General features: G+C 37.4%; 1 protein-coding gene and 1 long non-coding RNA gene across 4 annotated transcripts in view; one reads left to right on the forward strand and one right to left on the reverse strand.

Annotated features, from left to right (window-relative positions):
- The window catches only part of LOC106484468 (uncharacterized), a 33,932-nt gene extending 29,020 nt beyond the window's left edge, over positions 1 to 4,912 (forward strand). Inside the window, exon 3 of the long non-coding RNA XR_001292565.2 lies at positions 4,830 to 4,912. This is a non-coding gene — a long non-coding RNA (uncharacterized lncRNA). The remainder of the gene's footprint in view (positions 1 to 4,829) is intronic.
- The window catches only part of UGGT1 (UDP-glucose glycoprotein glucosyltransferase 1), a 47,281-nt gene that overhangs the window by 21,926 nt on the left and 3,629 nt on the right, over positions 1 to 21,726 (reverse strand). For all 3 annotated transcript variants that reach the window (XM_067301981.1, XM_067301980.1, XM_013942663.2), the window contains 18 exons: positions 21,171 to 21,253; positions 20,462 to 20,592; positions 19,594 to 19,706; positions 18,055 to 18,229; positions 16,871 to 16,967; positions 15,189 to 15,267; positions 14,868 to 14,968; positions 13,121 to 13,220; positions 11,950 to 12,010; positions 8,676 to 8,767; positions 7,845 to 7,995; positions 7,437 to 7,556; positions 6,549 to 6,634; positions 5,951 to 6,086; positions 4,811 to 4,942; positions 2,207 to 2,371; positions 1,904 to 2,024; positions 1,098 to 1,196 (listed from right to left, as the gene is read on the reverse strand). In XM_067301981.1, the coding sequence (XP_067158082.1) occupies positions 1,098 to 1,196; positions 1,904 to 2,024; positions 2,207 to 2,371; positions 4,811 to 4,942; positions 5,951 to 6,086; positions 6,549 to 6,634; positions 7,437 to 7,556; positions 7,845 to 7,995; positions 8,676 to 8,767; positions 11,950 to 12,010; positions 13,121 to 13,220; positions 14,868 to 14,968; positions 15,189 to 15,267; positions 16,871 to 16,967; positions 18,055 to 18,229; positions 19,594 to 19,706; positions 20,462 to 20,592; positions 21,171 to 21,253 (2,042 nt within the window). The remainder of the gene's footprint in view (positions 1 to 1,097; positions 1,197 to 1,903; positions 2,025 to 2,206; positions 2,372 to 4,810; positions 4,943 to 5,950; positions 6,087 to 6,548; positions 6,635 to 7,436; positions 7,557 to 7,844; positions 7,996 to 8,675; positions 8,768 to 11,949; positions 12,011 to 13,120; positions 13,221 to 14,867; positions 14,969 to 15,188; positions 15,268 to 16,870; positions 16,968 to 18,054; positions 18,230 to 19,593; positions 19,707 to 20,461; positions 20,593 to 21,170; positions 21,254 to 21,726) is intronic.

Consider the following 21,726-nt stretch of genomic DNA (forward strand, 5'->3'; position numbering starts at 1 on the left):
TGGGATCGCAAACTAATACACCTCCATGAACAGAAACCGTTGACTGATGGGATGAAATCAGCAGAGAGCAGGAAAGTAAAGAGTAAGTTAAGCTAATCAAATTAACCAAATCCACATTTTGAATGGGCAATCACAATCCTCCAGAAGGTTAACAAATGCCTGTATTCTCATTTAATTTCCACGGGAGTGGCTGCTTCTTTACCCCTCCAGGTTCAATATCTCGGAAGAAACAGCACTTTCAAATGAGCATATGGAGATGTAGGTTTAATTAATAGTCTACAAAGGGAAAGCAAGCAACTTGCTCAGATCTAAGTGACTGAGCATAAACCAAGGGTAAATACAAGACAGAATGAGCAACAGGAACATTTAAGGCAGTGCATGCAGGTGGCAGTGCCTTGAGATGGTATTAGGGGAAACTTGTAAGAGCCGGGTAAAGAACACAGAGACCGAAACAAGAGAAATTGGTTCAAAAAGCAGCAAGTTATTTCTGATTCCTAATTGAAATGGGTATAGGCAAGGGCTGATTAAGCATAAGCTCTGTACTAATTATGTCTGTGCATGCATTTCTTATAGTGAGCAGCACAGCTGAGTTTTAATACTAACAGGGGACTTTATGTATAACTAATGAAACAATACCATCATTGACAAAGCAGTACATGCACGGGAGCAGTAAGAACAGCACAGACCAGATTAGCAGTTGTCTTATATAACACGCAATAAGTTTCTTTTGAATGCACATAACCTTTAGTTGTTTTGAATTATGAGGCAAAGAGCTGGAATCCCTTTTATACCGTTCTAGTCAGTGTAACTGCTGTGTCAGAGCTTGCATTGCTGTGTTTCTGGCAGTCTTATGCAATGTGGCATAAGTTTGGTTGGGACTTCATTATTCATAGAAGGCTACGGGTGTTTAATGAGGGGAACATTCTTGTTCCATGTAGATGCTGAGCCCTACAAAAGTCTATTTCTAACACTTGAATGGCAGCACTGCCCACAGGCCTGAACAAGGTTCATGGCTTAAATGCACTGACTACTGCATGTATGCTCTGAAACACATATAAAAAAATAGATTTGGGTTCATAATCTACTGTAGATGTTACCTCTCTTTGTTAAGTAGGTCATGCTGTTTGCCACAGCAGCTGTCTTGTCTTTGGATTCCAACGTAGTGAATCTAGCAAAGTCATCCACATAAAAGTTATCTGGAGAGAAAGTATGAGAGAGAAAGTATTAGATGCCAAAGCAAACTATTTCCATGTGAAATGAAAGAAAATCAGCAGTATTACCAGAATATCAAGTCACACATCCCACAGCTTTTTGCTTGCGATATTGATTTTTATATTTCATTTCTATTGTTAATAGCTAATATGTTGAGGAATTTTTGTTGTTTCATAACTTATGCTAATAGCTACATAGCATTTTCGATATGGAGAAGTCAATTATTCAAGTCTGGCTTGGTTCAAGTTAATTTATGTAAATAATATACATTAAAAAGTCCACTGTATTACCATTCTTCAACCAACTCAAGAAAGGTCATTACACAAGTGCATCTGCAGTCCTGCTGTTATACTGCAGAGTCTCTGCATTGGATGTTATTACTTAACATTTCAGCTCTAAAAAGTTCTTCTAAAATATATGGCACAACAAATCCTCAGTAATTCCAAAGACGACCGCCAACCTCCGCTCAAAAGGTCAGAAATAAGGAACAATCTGTTGCTTTACACATTACAAGACTGTATTGCTCTTGGCTTTTTCTAATGTCATTATTCTCTCAATTTCATGAGTCAAATTCCCCTGAAGCTGTCACTTGGGATACTGTTAACACTTTGCCACTGGAGCATTCCGTCGGGAAAGCAAAAGTCCTACAATCAGATACTTCAGGTGTAACGCAGCTAAAAGCATCCCTTACTCATTGCTGTCAAATCTAAGTACTCTCTGTCAGACGTTAAGATCCTTGAATTGATTCTGGGAACAACATTAGGCTGGTTCATGATGTATTCAACTACATCTTGATCATTAGATAATTCACCCTGAAGGAAAGAAGAAAGAAAAAGCAATTTTGATTATATCACACACATATTTGCCTTAGGCCATTTAAAAACCAACTAGTTATGTAAGTTAAGCTGTCATATGTATTACATATTCAGGGACTTTCAAGTCAGTTTTTCCAATCATGTTTCTCTCTGAAGTCGCAGCTGAACCCAGCACCTACCAAGTACACGGCTCGCTGGAAGAGGCTTGTGGTTTCTAGGATTTTGTGCATTGTCACGGTTTCTAGGTCATCAGGATCCAGCTGATCTTTTTGAAAAGGCATCCCATTGAACAGCACAACAGGGAGAGGACCTACACCCGTCTGCTCATAGTAGCCTCTTGCTGCCTAAATACAGGGAAAGAAGTAACTTTACCACGTCAGCCCATCACTACAAGGGTTCATGTTTCCATGCAATATCCACCGAAGTCTGTTCTAAACACACCAACATGTCCTTTCAGCTTTTATCTAACACATACCGAATACAAATTTTATGCAATGCATAACACACTTTCCGTATCTTATATGCATAAAATGTCCTTCTCTTTCAGAGTTTCAAAGCAAGAAGAGTTAGTTCATTTTAAAGTGCATATAACTAGGCATCATGCAAAATAGTCCACTAAATTCATACTGTAAACCAATTAATTCTAATGAATACTTTTTGGTAATAGCAAAAAAAAAAGCGCAGTACGAAACCAGCATTTGCCACAGAAGTATGCAAGCATTGGTATTCGTAACATAAGATGGGGGAGGATTTGGCAGGTTTTCTTTGTTGTTTGTTTGTTTCAGGGGTGGGTTTTTTTGGAAACATGTTTTTAAAGTTTTTTACACACACATTTCCTGTGGGAGGGGGCAGGGAGGCAAGAGGGGGTTATTCTGTCAAAGCACGTTTCTCCATTTCACACAACCACTGCAAAATGCACCATCATTATTCATATTCAGTTAGGGACAGAAGTTAACCAAGTTCTACTGTTCAGGGATTCTTTTTGAGAACTTTCAAAACCTCTTTAGCTTTAATCCTCACCCTATAGTTATCTTTTAAGAACAGAGAAAAAGAAAAAAATAAAATAAATCACATAGCTCAGATCACATGACAGTGTGACCAGTGTTAAGTTTTGTCCTTTATACAGAGACAAGCTCTCTCTAAAGACCTCCTTTTAAGACATGGTCATGCTGAATGGCGTCAGGTAGAACAGTTGCAGCAAGGCCTCCAGAACGGCCCCTCTGGTCTTTCAGAGATGAGCACTTTGTAGCTGTTGGGGATTTCTTGTGGAGGTTTTTTGTTTGTTTGTTTGTTTCTGTGTTTTAAACAGGGCGGGAAGAGGGCTCTGTTTGAAAGCCAAGCCAAGCAGGTTAGTTCAGCATAAGAACAGCCCAGGTTCACATTCCAGCTTCACCCTCATCACTGCCATTCCTGCCTTTTGCTTTTTGAAAGCAAACAATGGATTAAATAATGCCTTGCTTCTGCCCCAGTCACATAGCCCCTTTCAAGGCTTTATGGTAACTTCAGAACTTCAAAAGTAACTGTGAAGATTAGTTAGTATCACCCGTTCTTTGCAGGAAGAATTTCAGGTTGAGTGCTAGATACTTTTAAACTGCAGGGGGCAAGAAATCTAACCATACTCCACAGCTGCTAGTCCCAGTCATGAGCTGAAGCAGCTGCCATGGTTCCAGGCATCCCTCCTGCTCTACACATACATGTTTGGGTAAAGGAGAAAGGGATGGGATCCCTTTAAGCAGGAGAGTCTCATAGGTATGAAAATTTGAGGATAGCTTTATAGAGGGAGGTTCCAGCAGAGTCAGCCTCCTCAAACTCTTCCCCCAGCCATGAAACTGCGCTGGGTCCATTGGCCAAGTCCTTTACACCTCAGCACACCGAGTGTGATTTGCTCTGCTTGTTCTGATCAGTGAAATCAGCTGGTAAGAAGTACCACTCTGTAACTGTCATGTAGATTGATAAGACCTCTCCTGTCATTCAGAAATTTCTATCCTAACTTTATGCATTTTGATTACCTCAAAATGCTTTTTCTCCAGTTTCCTACTCAAACTTGTATGCATCCATGCTTTACACCTTCCTGTGTATATAACCTTGACAGCATTCTTCAGATTTCCAGATGTTGGCAGTATCATAAATATTACAGAGCTGTTATAGAAAGTACTTCCATTCTTTTTTCTGGAACATTCAACTAAAATAAAAAACCATCCCTTATAGAACCCCAAATACGATCTGCTTCGTCTCCCATAAAAGTGACCCAGTAGTGTTTTGTACTCCCAGCTTTCTCCAAACAGGAAAGTATCAACCCTAAAAATAATTTTAAAAAATCCTTTGAGAAGGGTTGCCAAATGCCTTGCTACAGGCAAGGAATTTTGCATTTGTCATCATCCTGTTATCTCAAACACTATTCAAATACCAATGCTAAAGAAAACCCACACAAATCCCTCCCAAACACTAAGCTTCTCAGTTTCCCCTATGAGCCATGCTCTCGCTTTTTTTTTTAAGCAATTCTAGAGACATGAGAGTTACCTTAGTTCTTGTAATATAAAATATATGTGTGTGTGTGTGTATATGTGTGTCTATGCATATATATATATATGTATATAAACTTTATGCTGAACATAAATACTTACAAAAATACTATTAAAACTCACCCTAGTATGAGAATGAATTAGATACTTGTTTACTAAATAAGAGAACTGGAGCAAGAAACTGTACATAGCGATGATATTTGCAAAACAATGTTGATTAAAAAAAGAAGTAAAAAAATGCTTTATTTCACAAATTCTTACCTTTCTGTTTTGATCATAGGCAGAATCAATTCCCAGAATGCTGTTCACTTCCACGTAAGGATACTGTTTCTCAAGAACACTAACCACATGCTCAACTCTCAGCTGATCTCCTGTTTTTACTTTGTTATATATCTGGAAAGGGGACACAAATACAAGTCTACAGCTGCAACTGAAAATCACCTCTCCTTACCAAAGGTAAATTAACATATCATCTGTGTTCCAGTAATTATACAACATATAAACAGCCAGATATTCAAAACATTTTCATGTTTATTAACTTCAATAACAGCTTGTAAATACAAAGCTAAAAGTTACAAAGTGCTGGTAGCTCTGAAACTTATCTTGCTTTACCTCATAGTTATTCCAGCCAGACTGGAAGTAGGTAAGTATCATGGATTTCTTTAAATAATACCTTGTATCTTTAATTACAAAAGATATTTGAGCAGGAAAAGTAGTGCTCAGCAAAAAAAACAAACCAAAACAAAAAGGCTCAAACGAAGCACATCAGAAGAGCTACCTCTTCCTTGTGCTTATGAACAATACAACATACCCTACATGTAAAGCAGTTAACTAATTTTGTTTCCCTCTTGAAGGCACAAGATTTACTTCTGACTTACAACTATATTAAAAAGCCCTGTAATTTATATAATGAAAAAAAATTGTCTTCAAATAACCAGCAAATTTAATGTTACAGTATGTCCATCTTACAGATTTATGCAACTATGTCAAACTACAACTGAAATGAACTACAAGTGAAAATGAATTTACTAGTACCGATAATATCCTTTTATGGTGCAAGATTGTGTGGCAACAACTGTTCACTATACTGTCAACTATAACTTTCAACTATAATATTAAAGGGATAGAATAGTTTAGAAGTCATATTAGCAGAACAAAGAAAGAGGTGGGATCAGAAAAAACTTACAAAAGTACAAATGTCACATTTAAATCTGGCCTCACTTGTTAAAATTAGGTCACAGCACTTTAGAGGAAAACAGGTATTCTGTGGTACCCTGAATACCAATAAAGTCAAAGTAGAAAAATATTTTTTTCCCATTACCTACATAGTAGCACATGACCACAATTTGTCATTTATGGCAAATACTAAAACATTCATTTCCCTTTTAAATGAATACTTACAGACATGACTGCCTGGAAAGCATAATTATTATCCATTTCTTGTGCCACGTAATTGTATGCCCTAAGAAGGGCAACACCAGGATCCTGAAGTCCATCAACATCTTCTGAGTCATTAACCACAAAGACGAGTCCTATCCTGCAATCAAACAAATGCCCAGATTATGAATCTGTTATACTAACAGGTAATCAACTCTTCAAACAACAGTCAGCCATGCTCATCATCTTAAGCAAAGTTTTTTTCTGAATGGACTGCTAAGATTTTGAACAGTGTTGAGGAATCAGAATTATGCCATATAATCTCTGACAAGGAGTCTGTCAGAATCTTGCTTTTCATATCTTCTTTCAGCCACAGTGCTTGCTTTTAAGTATCTTTTGGGCTGTTGCAGAGACCAAATTTTTTTTGGGCTCTGTTTTGCTAGTAGCAAAAGTTTTACTCAAAATATTTTAAAGAAGGAACAATGTTTACAAAATGCCCTTTCTTACCAGCAATACAAAATATCTAAAATTTCTACAGTGTCCTAACAACAAGCATTTTACAACTGCAAGAGTCACAAAAACGAAACTGATCTAAAAAGTTCCCATAAAAACATAATATTACCTCAGTGGGATGTGGTTACTGAAGAACATCTCTGCCACGTTAAACAATTCTGCTGTAGTCTCGTGAGTAGGATCTACTATCAGCACCTGCATATAAATTGCAAGTGAGAGGTTTCTGTTCCCTTAAGAAGTCAAGACATTGGCTTTTGATTAGAGATAGCTTCATTCATGTTTCAACGCAGAGTTATTACCAATCCCATTTTATTCACTGACAGGGACATGAGACCCACTAAGTTTCTCCTAAAATCTTTAAGTCTAAAATCATAATCTAAGATGCCCTGTCTAAACTGCGCCTTTACCCAGAACAGACTGTACTCCTTTCATGCCTTACCTTTACCCCAGTATGCTCTAGCATTTAGGCTTCTGTCTCTGGCCATATCAAAATTTTCCCAGTTAAGTGCTCCATGCACGTCTTGCCAGAATGCACGAAAACCGTGCTGCTCTGCCTGGCCCTCCTGGAGGCCCATCCTGCTAGGCAGTCTCAGAGCAAGGCCAACACCCAGACAGAAGCAGGCCCCTTAAAATGAAGTTACAGCCAGCCCTTTATTCAGATGAAGTGTTGCTTTTTGATTAGATAATTTCAGTGCTAAAAGCATGATCTCCATAGAAGGATAAAATGTGAATGCTCCCACAGCATTGTTCACATTTGGTTCACATGGTGGCACTCACATGACCAGTCCAACAGAGGGCAGAGAACCATGTTCAGTAATCTCTGAACCTCAGTCATAACTTGGCAGTATAGTTAGAACTGATTCTTGTTAGAAAAGCATCCTAACTCCATCTTTCAGTGACAGAGAGTCCAACATATACGTGGGTAAGTTCCAAAAGCTAGTGCCCCTGCTGTGAAGAAAAAAAGGAAAATTTCATTTCTCATCAGATCACTACTTACAAAATTATGGAAGTTTTTCCTGATTTGTCTGATCACCCCTGGAAATGTGGGACGCAGCAATTCTTGCACATTGGAAGGCCAGGAATTATACCGGCTGTCAACCTCAAGATTGTTGATCCACTAAAGAAAAATAAAATAAAGTCACTTAAATGATCCCAGTCCTCCTGCTCAAGTCTGGAATAATAAAACATTTTAAAAATCAAACACTATACTGAGCACTATATGAATAAAAACTTTAAGAGTTAATTGCGTTTAAAACACAGCACTTGTTTTCCCTATTGTTGCTCCTTTTTCTTCTCTGCAAAGTTTCAGATTTGTTTGTGAGGTGAAGAACAAAAGTTCCCCTGACAGCTTAAGAACATGTTGCTCAAAGGTGGATAAGGTATTTCTTATCTAAACCATACGCACTGAAATAGCAGGGCTTCTGATGTCCACAGCATAGTCTGAATCTGATGGCTGGATGTTCAGCTTCAGAACATTGTGCAAGGAAAGACCCTCAATTCCTAAGCTGTGCAGACCTTCCATAACACGGGCTTCATTGCGTAACACATCGATCAAGCTGGAAGGAAAAGAAGAATTATTTTGTTGAATTTTAAAATACAGCAAGTAACTTGCTGTAGCCTAAGGTTAACAGATAGAAAGTATAAACAGATGTCTGTGAGGTCTGTGCATTATTTCTTACTTCTTACCTATTTCTAACTGTCTCAAGAAACTTGAGATAATTTAAACATATTCAGTTATTTTTCTGAGAAAAAGTGCATTACATCAAGATAACTTAAGCGTGATACACAATTGTAATTTCAATTCCACAGTACTGAAACAGATCTTGACAAAGATGCAAGGCAGTTTTCAGATGGAAAATGTACAGGGATTTAGCCTTTGAGAATCAAATATTCTACTGTCTTCAAAATAAACTTGTACACTGACAGTCCTGGAGACCAAAGCCTTGTTTATTCACAGAACAGGTCAGAAGAACAGTAGTAGGGTGAGGTTCCCTTTCTGATATTCTAGAGTATTTCGGTTTTCACATCAGCTTTTTTGTTAGGAAACCACTTGTGTAAAAGAAGTAAGCATTGTTTGCTTTTCCCTATACTTATCAATTAAACATTTACACCTAGTCTAAATACAGTTTTTTCAAAGAAGGTTCAAATCTGTCTAAATGACCTTATCACCCATGCACAAGCAGGATGAAAGATTCTAAACAGAACACAATTATTCTGGAAAAGAAGACATCCCTACCTAAATATGTCCTGAGTGTCTAAATCAATATGTAGTCCATTGATGAACAGGGCAGAATCTCCCGGCTGTAATCCTAATGTTCCTTTGAAATACTGAAGAAGGTGGGGGGGGAAAAAAAGCCATTAGAAGAATGCTACAAACAGAATAAAAATGACTACAGGGTTTAGTGTGTCAAAGCTACGGATTTTACCCCCATTATTGTTTGGATTGCATTATGTTAGTTCTCAGCTACAGTCTTTAGTTCACTTTGTGTATATATCCGTACCTAGTAAGTTCATATAACCAAAGAGGAAAAAAATGAAGCTATCTAGTGTAGACATACATAAATGGGACTTCCTGTTAGTTTCTGTGCAACTCTGACAAATTTGGAAATTGCCTCAGTAGACTTTTTAAATATACTTGGATTAAATCATTAGAAAATACTTGAGAGAAGTCATTTAATATTTTCTAGCTGACAGCTCACAAAATAAAATACTTGGACAGAAAGCATCCAGGTAGCTGTCTTAGCTCTTTAAAGCTCATTTTTGGGCAGAACAGACTCAAAATGCTGTATGTCGCGTGGTGCTAACTGCTACGTTTAAGGTACCAACCAAGTCTTGGGATAGTGGATGCATCCTGAACGAAGAGAATATGAGCTGCAATAATATTGTGAAGTTCCAAACAACAGATAGCACATAAGCGTATGGAAAAGTCTCATGAATATTTTGGAAGTTCTCCCAAGTACCTCTAAGCGCTACCCCATTTGACTGGATGCTTGCCCCTAAATTGAGGCACCATTAGAGTACAATTTTGAACCAGCAGAGAGGTGAGTAGAAAACAGTCCTGCTGAAGCAAAACTCCTAACTCTAACATGTAAAATTCTATTAAAAAAAAAAAGGGGGGGGGGAGAAAAAAGGAAAAAAAAAACCACTTAGAAATGCCATTGTTTTTTCCTAATACCTCCTCTCATGCAGCAGCAGTTACAAAATTCTATTAAGAGGCATAATGAACACTGAAGGAAAAAAACAGTATTTGCACATAAAAAAAACCCAACACTACTACTGTGAAGAGGATGGGCAAAGCAAAAGGAGGAATAGCAAAGTAACTTGTGAAGTACCTAGAACAGGAAAGCAGCATATAAGCAGGAAGAATTTATATATTCTGTTAATTAATAAAGTTCCCAGACAAGAGTTGAGTATGTGCAATGTTAAGTTATATCTTTCTGTGCATACATAGATACTAAACTACAACTTACTAAAAGCAGTGAACTTCACTAGCAAATAATATCCACACAGAGAGTCGTGCAAAGGAAAAGTTGACAAGAGCAGGGCTCTTCACAGTCTACCCATATCTGGATCTAGTAGTCTAGACATATTTGGAATAAAAATGCATCCACCAAATTGTGGTGTTACCTGCAGACCAGGCTGCTCTAAGAGGTAGCAGAAAAGCCCTAGGCAGCTTTAGCTCACAATTATACTCTACCCCCCCTCATCCCTTCCAGGACTGTGTTGGTGGGTAGCGTCAAACTGTATCCTCTCTTTTCTGATTTTAAGCACTATTGAACAAACAGAGATTTCTCGTTCAGAGCAGGAATCCCAGGGGACTTGTAAAGCTTTCAGGTTATATTTACTACTAAATGAGCTGAATATCATCAATGAAAAAAAAAAGGCATAGATGTATACCTTACTTTGCATTTTTGCTGTTAATGTCAAGTTAGACTGGAATATGTGAATAGATCAGCATAGATCATATATTAAAAGGTACTGTTTGGCTTTGATTTTACTATAATCTTAAACTTGTATTTTGTGCTTTATCTGGACTGCACTGCCAGCTGTATTTTCATTCTGCTGTATGAAATTCCCCAGTGACTACTGTTTTTTCAGTGCTTTGTTAATGCCAAGTACACAGCAGAGCTGTTGGGACGTTTTTTTGCAAACACTGGAGCACACCCTGGGCAGGAAGCTGAGCTCAATGACATCCAGAGGTCCCTCACAACCTTTTTTTTTTTATATGATTTTACTTCAAAGTACAGCTAAAAGAACATGACTCATTTGGATAGCTGCTAAAGTTTTATTCCTTAAGTAGCTTCCCCTCAAAATACCAATAGTGGGACCATTTCCTCCACATGGTACATATGGATCATTACAAGCAATGGCAGGAGGTTTTGAGTTGATCCTGTGGCTTCCCTGTAAACATTGAGGAATTTATACCTCTAAAAAGTATTTTCTAAATGCCATCTCAAACTGGGTCATGAAAAATGTATTTCTTCTGCCTCCTTAAAGCTGTAAGAATATGCTTAATATAATTGCTTTCCAAGCAATAGCTTTCTAACAAGCTACATTCCCTCCAGCTCAGACATTTAAACATAATCCAAAAATATAACTACATTCTGACTGTAATAACTCCCACTAAAAAGCACTCACACATTTCATATACAATGGCTTGCAGGAAGTTCAGAGTACAATCAAAACCTAAAATCAGTAACTTAAAATCAAGATAAGCCTATTTTGAACTATTATTCAGGGTGAGTTATACTATGAGTTTCAGAGATTACACATTTGTTACAGGAGTCAAATAAAAACTGGGTCAGAGACTGGAAGGCGGCCACGCAGCAGGCACATTTATACAAGTGTACTAACCATCTCTCTGCAACTTGAACTGACAAGCCATGCTGCTCTGTTAGCGAAACTAAGGACTGATGTGACCCAGACATCAAAATTTCTCCTACTTCATTCTTGATACAGGCCTGTTCTGCAGGCTAGGGATTAAGCCAGTCCGCCTGGAAATCCTAAGAATATTTATGCTGTGTATTTTCTGTAAATAAATAGAACATTTTCCTCCAAGGGTTGAGAACACAGTATTTTCACTGGGTTTAAAGTTCAGTTTATAAAGATAGATAAATACAGCTAACAGATTCAGAGTTCAGATACTGAATAGAAGCTCATGTTCATATACATTAAAAAGCACTGGCCAAATAACTGTCAGGACACATCTGACTACTGTGAACAACCGTTATAGGGACAGCTCTGTAAACAAAATCATTCCCCAGCGTACTCTTGATCTCCCTCAAAGAATTTCTGATCGGTATTTTTATATTTGGGAAAAGTTATGTTCCTAATCCATGTTTGAAAATCCAGCCACTTCTTTACTTCCCAAATGCATAGTAAGACAAAGATGTGTGTGAGAACATTGGTTCATATTTTTAAGCAAAACAAACTTTTTAACAGAAACATTTTCAAAGCTTCAGTTTATATTAAATGTGTGAAAGCACTACATAACTTTCTGGAAGTGTTACCTTTTGGTTCTCTTCAATTTCTGTCCTGAGTTCCGAGGAAACAACTGTTTTTGTTATCGCTCTATGGAAATAAAAACAACATGATGTCAATTTTTGTTCCATTTTGCCCAATTATCCCATTTTTTTGTACCTTAACTATATTTAGTCCCCTAATATCAGAAGCTGCAACCAGAAGCATTTGCATTTTGTAGCCCCATTAAAAAGTAGGATGCATTAGTATTTCTTTCAAAAATTGCCTGCCACAATTCAAGAGAAAATAAAAATGTTAATCCCATGCCAACTGCTCCAAGAAAGAAGCTTTTGACTCTCAGGGTCTAGTTTCACATTAAGCCATAATAAAACTGGGCTGTTGCCAGCAAAAAAAAGTAGGGGTGGAAGTGGGAGCAGAGAATAGGAAGATTTCATTCCTTGCTGTGGGCTCCATTCCTTTCCTTACATTGGATCTAGTGATCATGCCAGCACAGAATGGGTGAGTTCAGCTCACTGATCTGACTAAAAACTGGATGACAGCACAATTCCAGCCTTAATAAGGTACAAATAGCACAATCTTAACATTAGTTACTGGGAGATAAGACCAGAACTTGGTCTCTTTTTACTCATAAGTATACTTCCACCTACTCTAAAAGGAGCAGCTCCTGTAGTATCATCTTCATGTATTTTTCTACTCTGGTGGGGCAAGCAAGATCATGACTGAATTTCTTGAAATTCATCTGAACATATCCAAGACCTTCACTGCTGTGTAGTTGCTCTATTTTCTGCATTTAGTCATCCTCTGACATAAGATTTATTCCCTTAAGCACTGGGCCATTTCCAAAAGGGGATCCCAGAAGAGTGGGATCCAGTAAAAGGTAAATCCTAAAACTGCCAGACAGAAACCCTATCCAGTATATTCCTAAAGACTTGATGCAAAAGGTTCAGAAGCATTTCAAAACAAAATAGCGCAGGTAATTTTGTTGAATTTTCCACTGGTCAATACCAAAGAAAAACAGTGCAAGTTCCCCATTATAATCGTAAGCTGAAGATCTCTTCTGCATAAGTGCTCTGCAATGTTTGCTTCCAGCTAAATGGAAACTCGGACATTAACCGGACCTATGCTGCCTGTCAAGTATTCGGCTGAGAAAAAAAAGATAATTTAATAAGAAAACTTCCTGGTACTCATCATTAAAGTTACCTGGCCTTTGTAGGGAAGTTCTGACTGAGATCTTTCATGACCATCAAAGCATCCACAGGGGGAGCAGCCAAAATGCGGGCAGCAGTTTGAAAACTTAAATCTAGAAGCAAAACAGTACAAGTCAAGGACTCTAAACTGAAAACAACCCAACACACTGCACTGGGAATAAAAGCATTTATATATCAGTCATACCAACTTCGACTTTCACAATTTTTGCTCATCCGCTCCTTTAGCTCCTTTTTGTCTTCTTCCTAATTTACAGCTTTTATTAAATGCCTCTGAGTAACTCTTTCAAACTGAACTAGTGTACAATGTCTACAGCTTGCTTCCTTGAGCCCAAACCCTCACTATTTTTTTTTTGGTAGGGACAGGAGGATCTATCCTTCAGAAGAGGTCTGGGTACTTGTTTCACAGGCTAGGAAAATAAAGAGCAATCTGTTGAAGATAGATTCTCTGTAGCTACAACATATATTCAGCATTTCCAAGTACTCCTTTTCCAGAGGATGATTAGCCTTTTCAACAGGCCTATAACAAGAACTGCGGATGCTTTCCAGGGAAACAGGTTAGAGCTGTATGCAGAAGCTTTTGAAACATAGCTCAAAATGCCTCTTGTTGGGTTTAACAGAAACTCTAAATTAGTGCCATCTTGGTGGTAGTCAAAAGGAGGAAAGATCATTAATTTAAGAACTGAAAAGCCCACAAAACACATGAACGTCACAACAAGAAATGCTGGACTCCCTAGTCATGTTTGATTTGTGGAACTGTTTGCCAAGTTTAAAACAACGAAGCATTCTTTGAGGACAACCAAGGGGTACCCACAACGGTACCAATCTTACTGGTGGGCCAGGGCATTTAGCAGATTCCAGTGGAAGGGGTAGCCGCTATCACACAAACAGATCTACCTTCCATCACTTACAAGAAGCACCATATTTACTGCACACACATTTATCAACTGCACTCCCGGCTTGAATTCTGACCTAAGCCCCCATCTGATCTTTGCGAAAGACGCATGCTAGGAGTAGGCTGCCACGAACAAAACACTTTACGCAGTCCGCTCCCTGCTATCCTCTTTCCCAAGAGGTGAACACGGACACAGCTACGTGGTGAGCTATGCCGCTGTCATACAGGAAGCTTGGTGGGGAGAGACTGGACAGTCCCTGTGAACAGTGGCAGAACAGCCAGCTGACAAGATGCGCCGTCATGGGCTGCTGCACATGACCAGTGGGCTCTGCTTTGAAAACTGCCATTCTAGTAATAAGAATGGATAATATTCAGTAGCATGCAGGTCTGAACTCCGACCAGTTTTGATCCTGCAAAGACCGGGCACATCCTCACTCGAAGAACCCATTTAAACATTTAGGAGTAGATGAAAGTGGCTAAAAGGGAACTTTGCTCTCCAAGTAGTACCCTGAGACTAGTCCTTCCTTTGGTCTTGAGAAATCTCAGCTTTCAAAGCGAGAATGTGACTGTAGTAGCCAATTGAAGAGTAAGTAGCTTTCTGTACATCACCATACAAAAGCAAACCTCACTTCGGTGGTCCTGCAAAAAAGAATCTTTGTAAAAGCTATTTCAATAGGACTCTGCGAAGGAGCTTCAGAAAATCCAGTAGTTTCCAAAGCAGGAATTTACAGCCAAACTCTCCCAATTGTACCCTGCCACAAGCAATGGCATTTGCATAGAATGCAGGAAGATATTTTTTACACCTAAGTATTTGCAGTACAATACTGAAAGTCTTCATACAGATTACCTTGTAACTGCCATACTTTCAAAGGTGCCATTTCATTGGTGCTTTCCACAAGGTGTTTTCTAAGCTCCTTCAGCTCCTCTGTCAAGTCAGGATACAACTGCCTGAAAGGGAGTGAGGGTAAAAAGAAAACTTATGTGGGTTCCTGGAAGCAGCTCTGCTGCTAATTCAAGGAAACCAACAAATGAAAAAGAATGCTGCTAACACATGTGGATAACAAAGCACTCATATATTTAATAAAATAAAAATAAAGCAAGAGATCAGCATCTCTGCATCAAGTGTTTTGATAAGACAAAGCCCCAACCACTTACAACAGAGTTTTACCTTAGTTTTCCAAAGAGAAATCCTTGCACTTCATCAATGGGGTCATTTTCATTTATTACTGTAGCATTCACATCTGTACCTATAAATACACAGAGAATACCACTATCACCAATTATTCAGACAGTTCTCACACTCGATTTGATTAGTTTTGATATGACTGCCTGAAACAACACTTATAAAACCTTTATACTTGCACACGACTCTCATTTTTAGTTCTCAAATTACTTTTTTAGCAGGGAATGTGCATCATCACATTTGACAAACTGAGAAAAATCAGCTCTGTCAAATAACCATAAAGGTAGAGATAGACCACTGTTTTCCGTATATTTAATCTCATTGTCAGTCCCTCCAACAAGGACTGCAGCTGATGATTCACCAAAATTCATTTAAAAAAAAAATCTAATCCTTTTTTTAAGCAGATGGGCACTGCAGTAAGCAGAAAGAGGAAAGAAAGGGCAAGTTTCAGGTTCACTTCTGAACTTGTATCCAAGGGACACTAACTCCACAAATGAACCCAGTAACAGCTGAAAGAAAACCAAGTTATATTGTTTAGAAGGAAAGTCTCAGAGGTGAGTGGAAATCTCAGAGGTACCTAGGCACTGCAGAGGAATTCACTAGGGCCTAGAAGCTTTCAGGACATAGCAGCTTTGTAGGGTAGGTGCTAAACTTCAATCATGAGCATAATCCTGATTTTACCCCCCAAAATACAGGATAAAAAAAAAGTATCTGAATAAATAAATTCCAATTCTGAGCTTAATCAACACAAAGAAATCTGTGTAAAAGACGATGCAGATAGTCACACCATCTCCTAGCCAGGTGGATGCAAGCCAGCTCCACTCCAAATGTTTTATGTTCAAGTCTAACTAAATGTCCTGTTCTTTTAGAAGAGTGCTTGCTTCTAAAAAGGCAGAGACACAGCTAGAACAAGCACAGGCATGAACAAAAGAGTGAGCACCCAATCAGACAGGATTTGAATAAGAATGATACCCTTAATTGCAGGTTAAAATCTATGAGCAATTAGCAGCTCATAGCAATTCAAGTATAGTTTGTCAATTCTGTAAAGCATTCCAGATCACTGCATCAATTTTGGTGTAAAACTTCACAAGTTTACAAATAACAGATTTTCCCCAGAATTATAAGTTTTAATTATAGGGTTTTTTAATAAACACACAAATTTCCCTTCTAGAATAGTTATACGAGGTGTATGACAGTTTGCAAAATGGAGATTGGTGCTCTAAAGATAGCGGTAAAAGCACAAAACCACACATCATTCTAAATTCTCTTTTCCCCAAGAACAGGACAAGGAAACACATTCTGCTCTGAGAATGGATAAGGGAAATTAAGGTAGAAGAATTGCTTTACACCTGCAGAAGATCTAGTTAACTGATTAAAAAGTTAGTTGCATTAGCAGTGCCATTACTAAGATCTAGCCGAGAGTTATGAGCCCATTGTGCCCAGCATTTTACAAATACAGGAGAAAAGTACTGTGGTAAAAATACACTTCATAAAGGACACAATCCGAACAGAGAAAGGAAGAGAAGACAATGATTTTGATGATTTCAGATCAGAAGAAAGAAGAATATCTGCTATTCAGGCAAGCAGCCATTCGTATCAGAAGAAATGTAAGATTACCTTTATAAAATTAAGGGGTTTACATTAAAGTAGTTAAAATAAGAATTCACCTTTCACCTGGGTGTCATCCTTGGCCTTATACTCTGTACTCTTAATGGCCAGTTCCACTCCATACCCAGAGAGGTAGACTTTTTCTTTACTGGGATTCTGTAACAAAAAAGCAAACATTACAATATTGCCACTCTTTGTTTTGATGTACAAATTAAAAGTTGCCATTTCCCCCAAAGCTAAGGTATCTCAAGCTGGTACATATTTCAAACATAGCTGGTAACGCGTAAGTGAGAAACAGAAATACAGTGAGTGATTCTGCACTAATGTACCATAATAAATTTATTTGCTATTGGGTTTCAACTAAGCTTTTTGAAGTTCAGAAATCAAAGATACTGCAAGGTCCCTTGATAGAAGTGTTTTGAAGTACATACCAGTCATATAACTGTATCAAGATCTGTTGCATAGTATACTTAATTCTGATTGCAAGTACTCTTTCCAAAATTGAAAAACAATTAAAAGGAAAGCAGTGTATGCAATGTATGACCTTGTTTTATCAAAGGTGCAAATGTTACTAGAGGTGAAGCAACTGATGCTTTTTCTCATTCAAGTCTGGCTACTAGCTGCTACATTTGCAGGTTTTAGCAACATTAATGCGATATTCGGGAAGAAAGTCAAATAACTAATTTCACAGAGCTCTTAAAACATAAACATCAATCCAGTGGTTATGGGCAATTTGAGGGAGAGAGATGAAAACAGGGACAAATTACAGGAGGACTGGTGAGTGGTTCTGTAATGAAATCCCTACAGAAACAATGTCTTTCATTTGAAAGTGGGACCTAAGGTTAATCTCTGCTATTCATATTCAGGTAATTTAAGTGGCCTGACTGTGGAGAGAGCTGAATATATAAATGGGAGTTAGGTGGTATCTGTTTCCTATAATCAAATATAAGTGGAGCAATATTTTCTTAGGTAAAACTCTGTAATTTATGTGGAGTTTGACTCTGAATTTGTAAAATCCAACAACCCTCTCATTTAAACAATCAGGAGATTGTGAATACTCTAAAATCCTCAGCTACACACAATAAGAAAATAAACTGAGTAATTCTGAATAGAGCTCAAGCAGCAGCACATTACATAAATGTAAATATAAAGAAATCAAACTTAGGCCCTTTTTCTTTTTAAATCCTGGCTAATAACTCTTTCTATGTCAAATACTCATGTAACACAGAACAAATATACTTACAGCAACATAGTGCCTGAGGACGTAAGTGATTTCTCCTGCCTCGGCCTTTACAACAAGCAGCTTGTGGAATCTGTAGAACTCCTCTGAGCCAATCTCGGCATAAAGTATGACGACAGGACTTTCGGGGTTTGAAACTGGGTACCTGTGATCCCCTTTAAACAAAAATGGCTTTGGCCTAAGAGTAAACATTGAAGATTACCACACTGTGGTTCATACTGTTTCCTCACTCAAGGCGAGATGCAAAATTTCTTTTTGTCTTGTTTAATCACTGTTTTTGTCTTCACTGAATACAAGCATCGAGCTATTCTCTGCTTATTATCAAGGTTGGCAGCACTTGATACAGGCTGATAAAGCCTTATTAAAAATGTAATTATGAAAGTGAAACAAGTTTTAGATTCAAAATAGCACCTATCATCCTTATCTAACAAGCACCCACTTGCCTTATATTTTCAATTAACTCTTTTTTTAATTGAAACGGAGGTTCTATATATTTAAAAAAAAAAAAAAAAAAAAGGCTAACACAGCAAATGTTCCAGACACTCAATTTCAAGGTCACCTTGAACCAGGGCTTAGGCTACAAACAAAGTGAATGAGAAGGCTATTTTCAACTTCTGTTTTTAAATCTTGTCTAAAATACAATGAAATGTTCATATATTCCCAATGAGTCAGCAGAATATGCATGAGCTATGCACATGAGCATATGAGCTACTGATGCCACAAGCCTGCATGCACACAGGGAAGAAAACCTTTATGTTTACAAAAATAAAACTGCCAAGATTACTTGGAAAGAAAACTAAAAATTTAAGTATTTTTTAAGAGGTATTATATTTTACAGTTTCTTTTTGTTACTAAAAGTTACACTCAAGGTCTGTTATTTCTCTTGTAAGGAACAGTACTTGTTTTTAGCCTCATCAATTAAAGCAGCTTACAGGCTTTATTAAAAACAAACAAACAAAAAAAACCCTTCAAGTCTAATTATAGAGGTTTTGGGGTTTTTTAAGATCTCATTCTGGTCTTAATAATAAACTTGCAATAAGAAGTTCAAAAGATTAACATGTATTTTGAAGAAATGTGAAACTGAAATATGTTGTATATTAATAGTGTTCCCTTTGTTAACTTTGAGAAAAATTATATAGGAAAAATACTATGCATGCTTCAAATCATTCATAAAATGATCTCTCTTATATTAACTAACATTTTAATATGCAGCCCAAATCTTTCCATTCTCCCTACACTAAAGGCTTTATATGTTTCTCATAATTACCACTATCATTCAACAAATTGCTTCCAACTTTTCCATGCACTTTCAAAGCCTCCCTCTTCCTGACAAAATATCAGAGTGCAAGGGATAAGAAAAAAATCATTGCAATCTGGATTAATAAGAAATAAAAGACTGCCACTCCTGTCTAAGAAAGGAGCAGTATAAATTGGAACTGAAGAATGTAGAAACTAGCAGTTTATTAAAATCTCTTTACAGCAGTAAATCTAGCTAGATTAAATTTTAGGAGCTAATCCAACAATAGAAAATTAAACAGATACCTTTTTGAAGCTGTCTGTAAAAGTTTTCCAAGAGAGTCAAATTCACACGTCTTCTCTCCATGCACAGCAAAGAAGAGGATACAGCCCTTTGGTGGGGGTTCATCTGCTGCTATCTGAATTAAAATATTTGTAATAAAGAAGGTTGAATGTTTTCCCTCAGAACAAATAAAACTAGTACTAATATAACTCTACAGCAATACAATAATATTGGTCTCCTACTTGGATTTCATAAATTCTAAACTAGTACTTCTTCCTGTTTACTGCATAATTTAAATGCAAGGCAAAATTATAGACTTGAGAATTAAGCCCCAATTTTAATGAATATTTTTTTACAGCCTATCACTATGCACTGTAATATTTGTTCCAGGTTTAAAAAGGGGACTTCTGGCTTTTGGGTTTTCTGATTTTTTTTTTTTTGCCTTACACATCAGAAAACTCTATATTTGTTAAACAGTAAATGATAACATGATTCAAGATTAAAAAAGGAAGATGTCTTCTAATAGTACTCAAATAAAGCACATTGTAATGTGAGACAACTTGCAATGAAGTATATGATATGCTAGGTTTGAAAAGGAATGCAAAGTTCAGTGAACTTCTAGTTGGGGATTCTAACCACTAGAGCTATATATTCATGCATTATGATCTTCAAGAAGTACAGCTAAATAGTGGATATATCACTCGCACCACAAGTGCCAACAGAGCAATATTTGCTTAGTTCAGCAAAAACACAAAGCATATGTGTTCAATCCTATTCCTTGGGAAAACCGAGTATTTAAAAATTTGTATTCTTCTGACACAGCTACCTCATTCCTCGGTCTTATGTAACATTCTGCAAATCATTTGAGGATTTCCACTGTGCTGTACTAACCTGTTGAAAAGCTTGAACTGTTGCAGAGTAAGAACGTAACGATAAGGAAAACTTCAACAAATTCTGCTGCAAAGGCGACAGATTCTGGCAGGCTACTTTCAGCATTTCGTGGTAAGAGGAGTAATCGCTACCTGTGAAGTCCGAGCACAGGCAGTTATCTTTCAATACTATGTTCTCATTAAAGAGGGGCTTTTCATCATATCTGTGATTTATACTAACAGAAACCCATATCATTAATTGTAAATATGTACTTGACCCTTCCTCCTCCATTTTCATTAGAGCCCAACTCCAGAGATGGATCAGAGTCAACTTCAGTGGAGATCCATATGAGTACGTGGATACCCTAAATATGTCCTTGAGGATGCAAACACAGACTTGGGACCAGCATCCAAGGAACTTGAGGAGGAAGGAGACAGTAAAGAGCTCCCATTTAATTTCAGTTTAGAAACAGAACACAGAAAAAGCATTTTCAGTATTATATACTTGATGCTGAAACACAAACTGGCAAGTAAAACATATTGCAGGCTCATACACTAAAGCTTTTGTCAAATGGACATCCAAAAGCCTTGAGCACTCCACAATAAAAGCATTACTGAAATTAGTTCTCAGTTGATTTTTACAATACTAATACAATGCAAGACAAAACACTTTGATGTGTTTTTCAACCATGCCAACTATCAGTCTTTGCTCCAAGATTACAAGAGCTTACCATCATGTTGAGATGATTTAATATTTTGACTTGCTTCGACAAAATTCCAGAATCTTTCTTGACCTTCTTCTGATAAAAATTCACTGAATAAAAAGAGAGGAGATAGCTAGATCTATGAAGTTTCTCTCAAATTACAATTTTTATATTCATAAAGCTTTACAGAAAGTTAGCTCCTACCATCTGCTTACCCATATCAGAAAACAAATGTTACTAGACTAAGCAGACCAGGAAAGCTAAAATATCAAACAAAACAATAGTTGCAGGCCAGGACAAACACCTACTACGTGAAAGCAGCTTGTGAAGCACCTATCAAGCTCTCAAAGTAAAGAGCACCAGAACATAACCATGTACATTTTGGGAGCTCTTCTCTTCTCTCCAAGTTATTTCTTCACTAGCTACTTTTTATGAGAAACATGCAACATTTTTGTTTACTTTGTTGTAACAAACTATAGTTTTCATTTTCTTTTTTCTTTTTTTTTTTTAATTGAGCAAATTCACAGCTTCACATCACAAAGTTGTAAATCACCATACATTAAATATATGACTGTATGTATAC

This window comes from Apteryx mantelli, chromosome 9 (assembly GCF_036417845.1).
Source record: "Apteryx mantelli isolate bAptMan1 chromosome 9, bAptMan1.hap1, whole genome shotgun sequence".
In the NCBI taxonomy this organism is placed as follows: Eukaryota; Metazoa; Chordata; class Aves; order Apterygiformes; family Apterygidae; genus Apteryx; species Apteryx mantelli.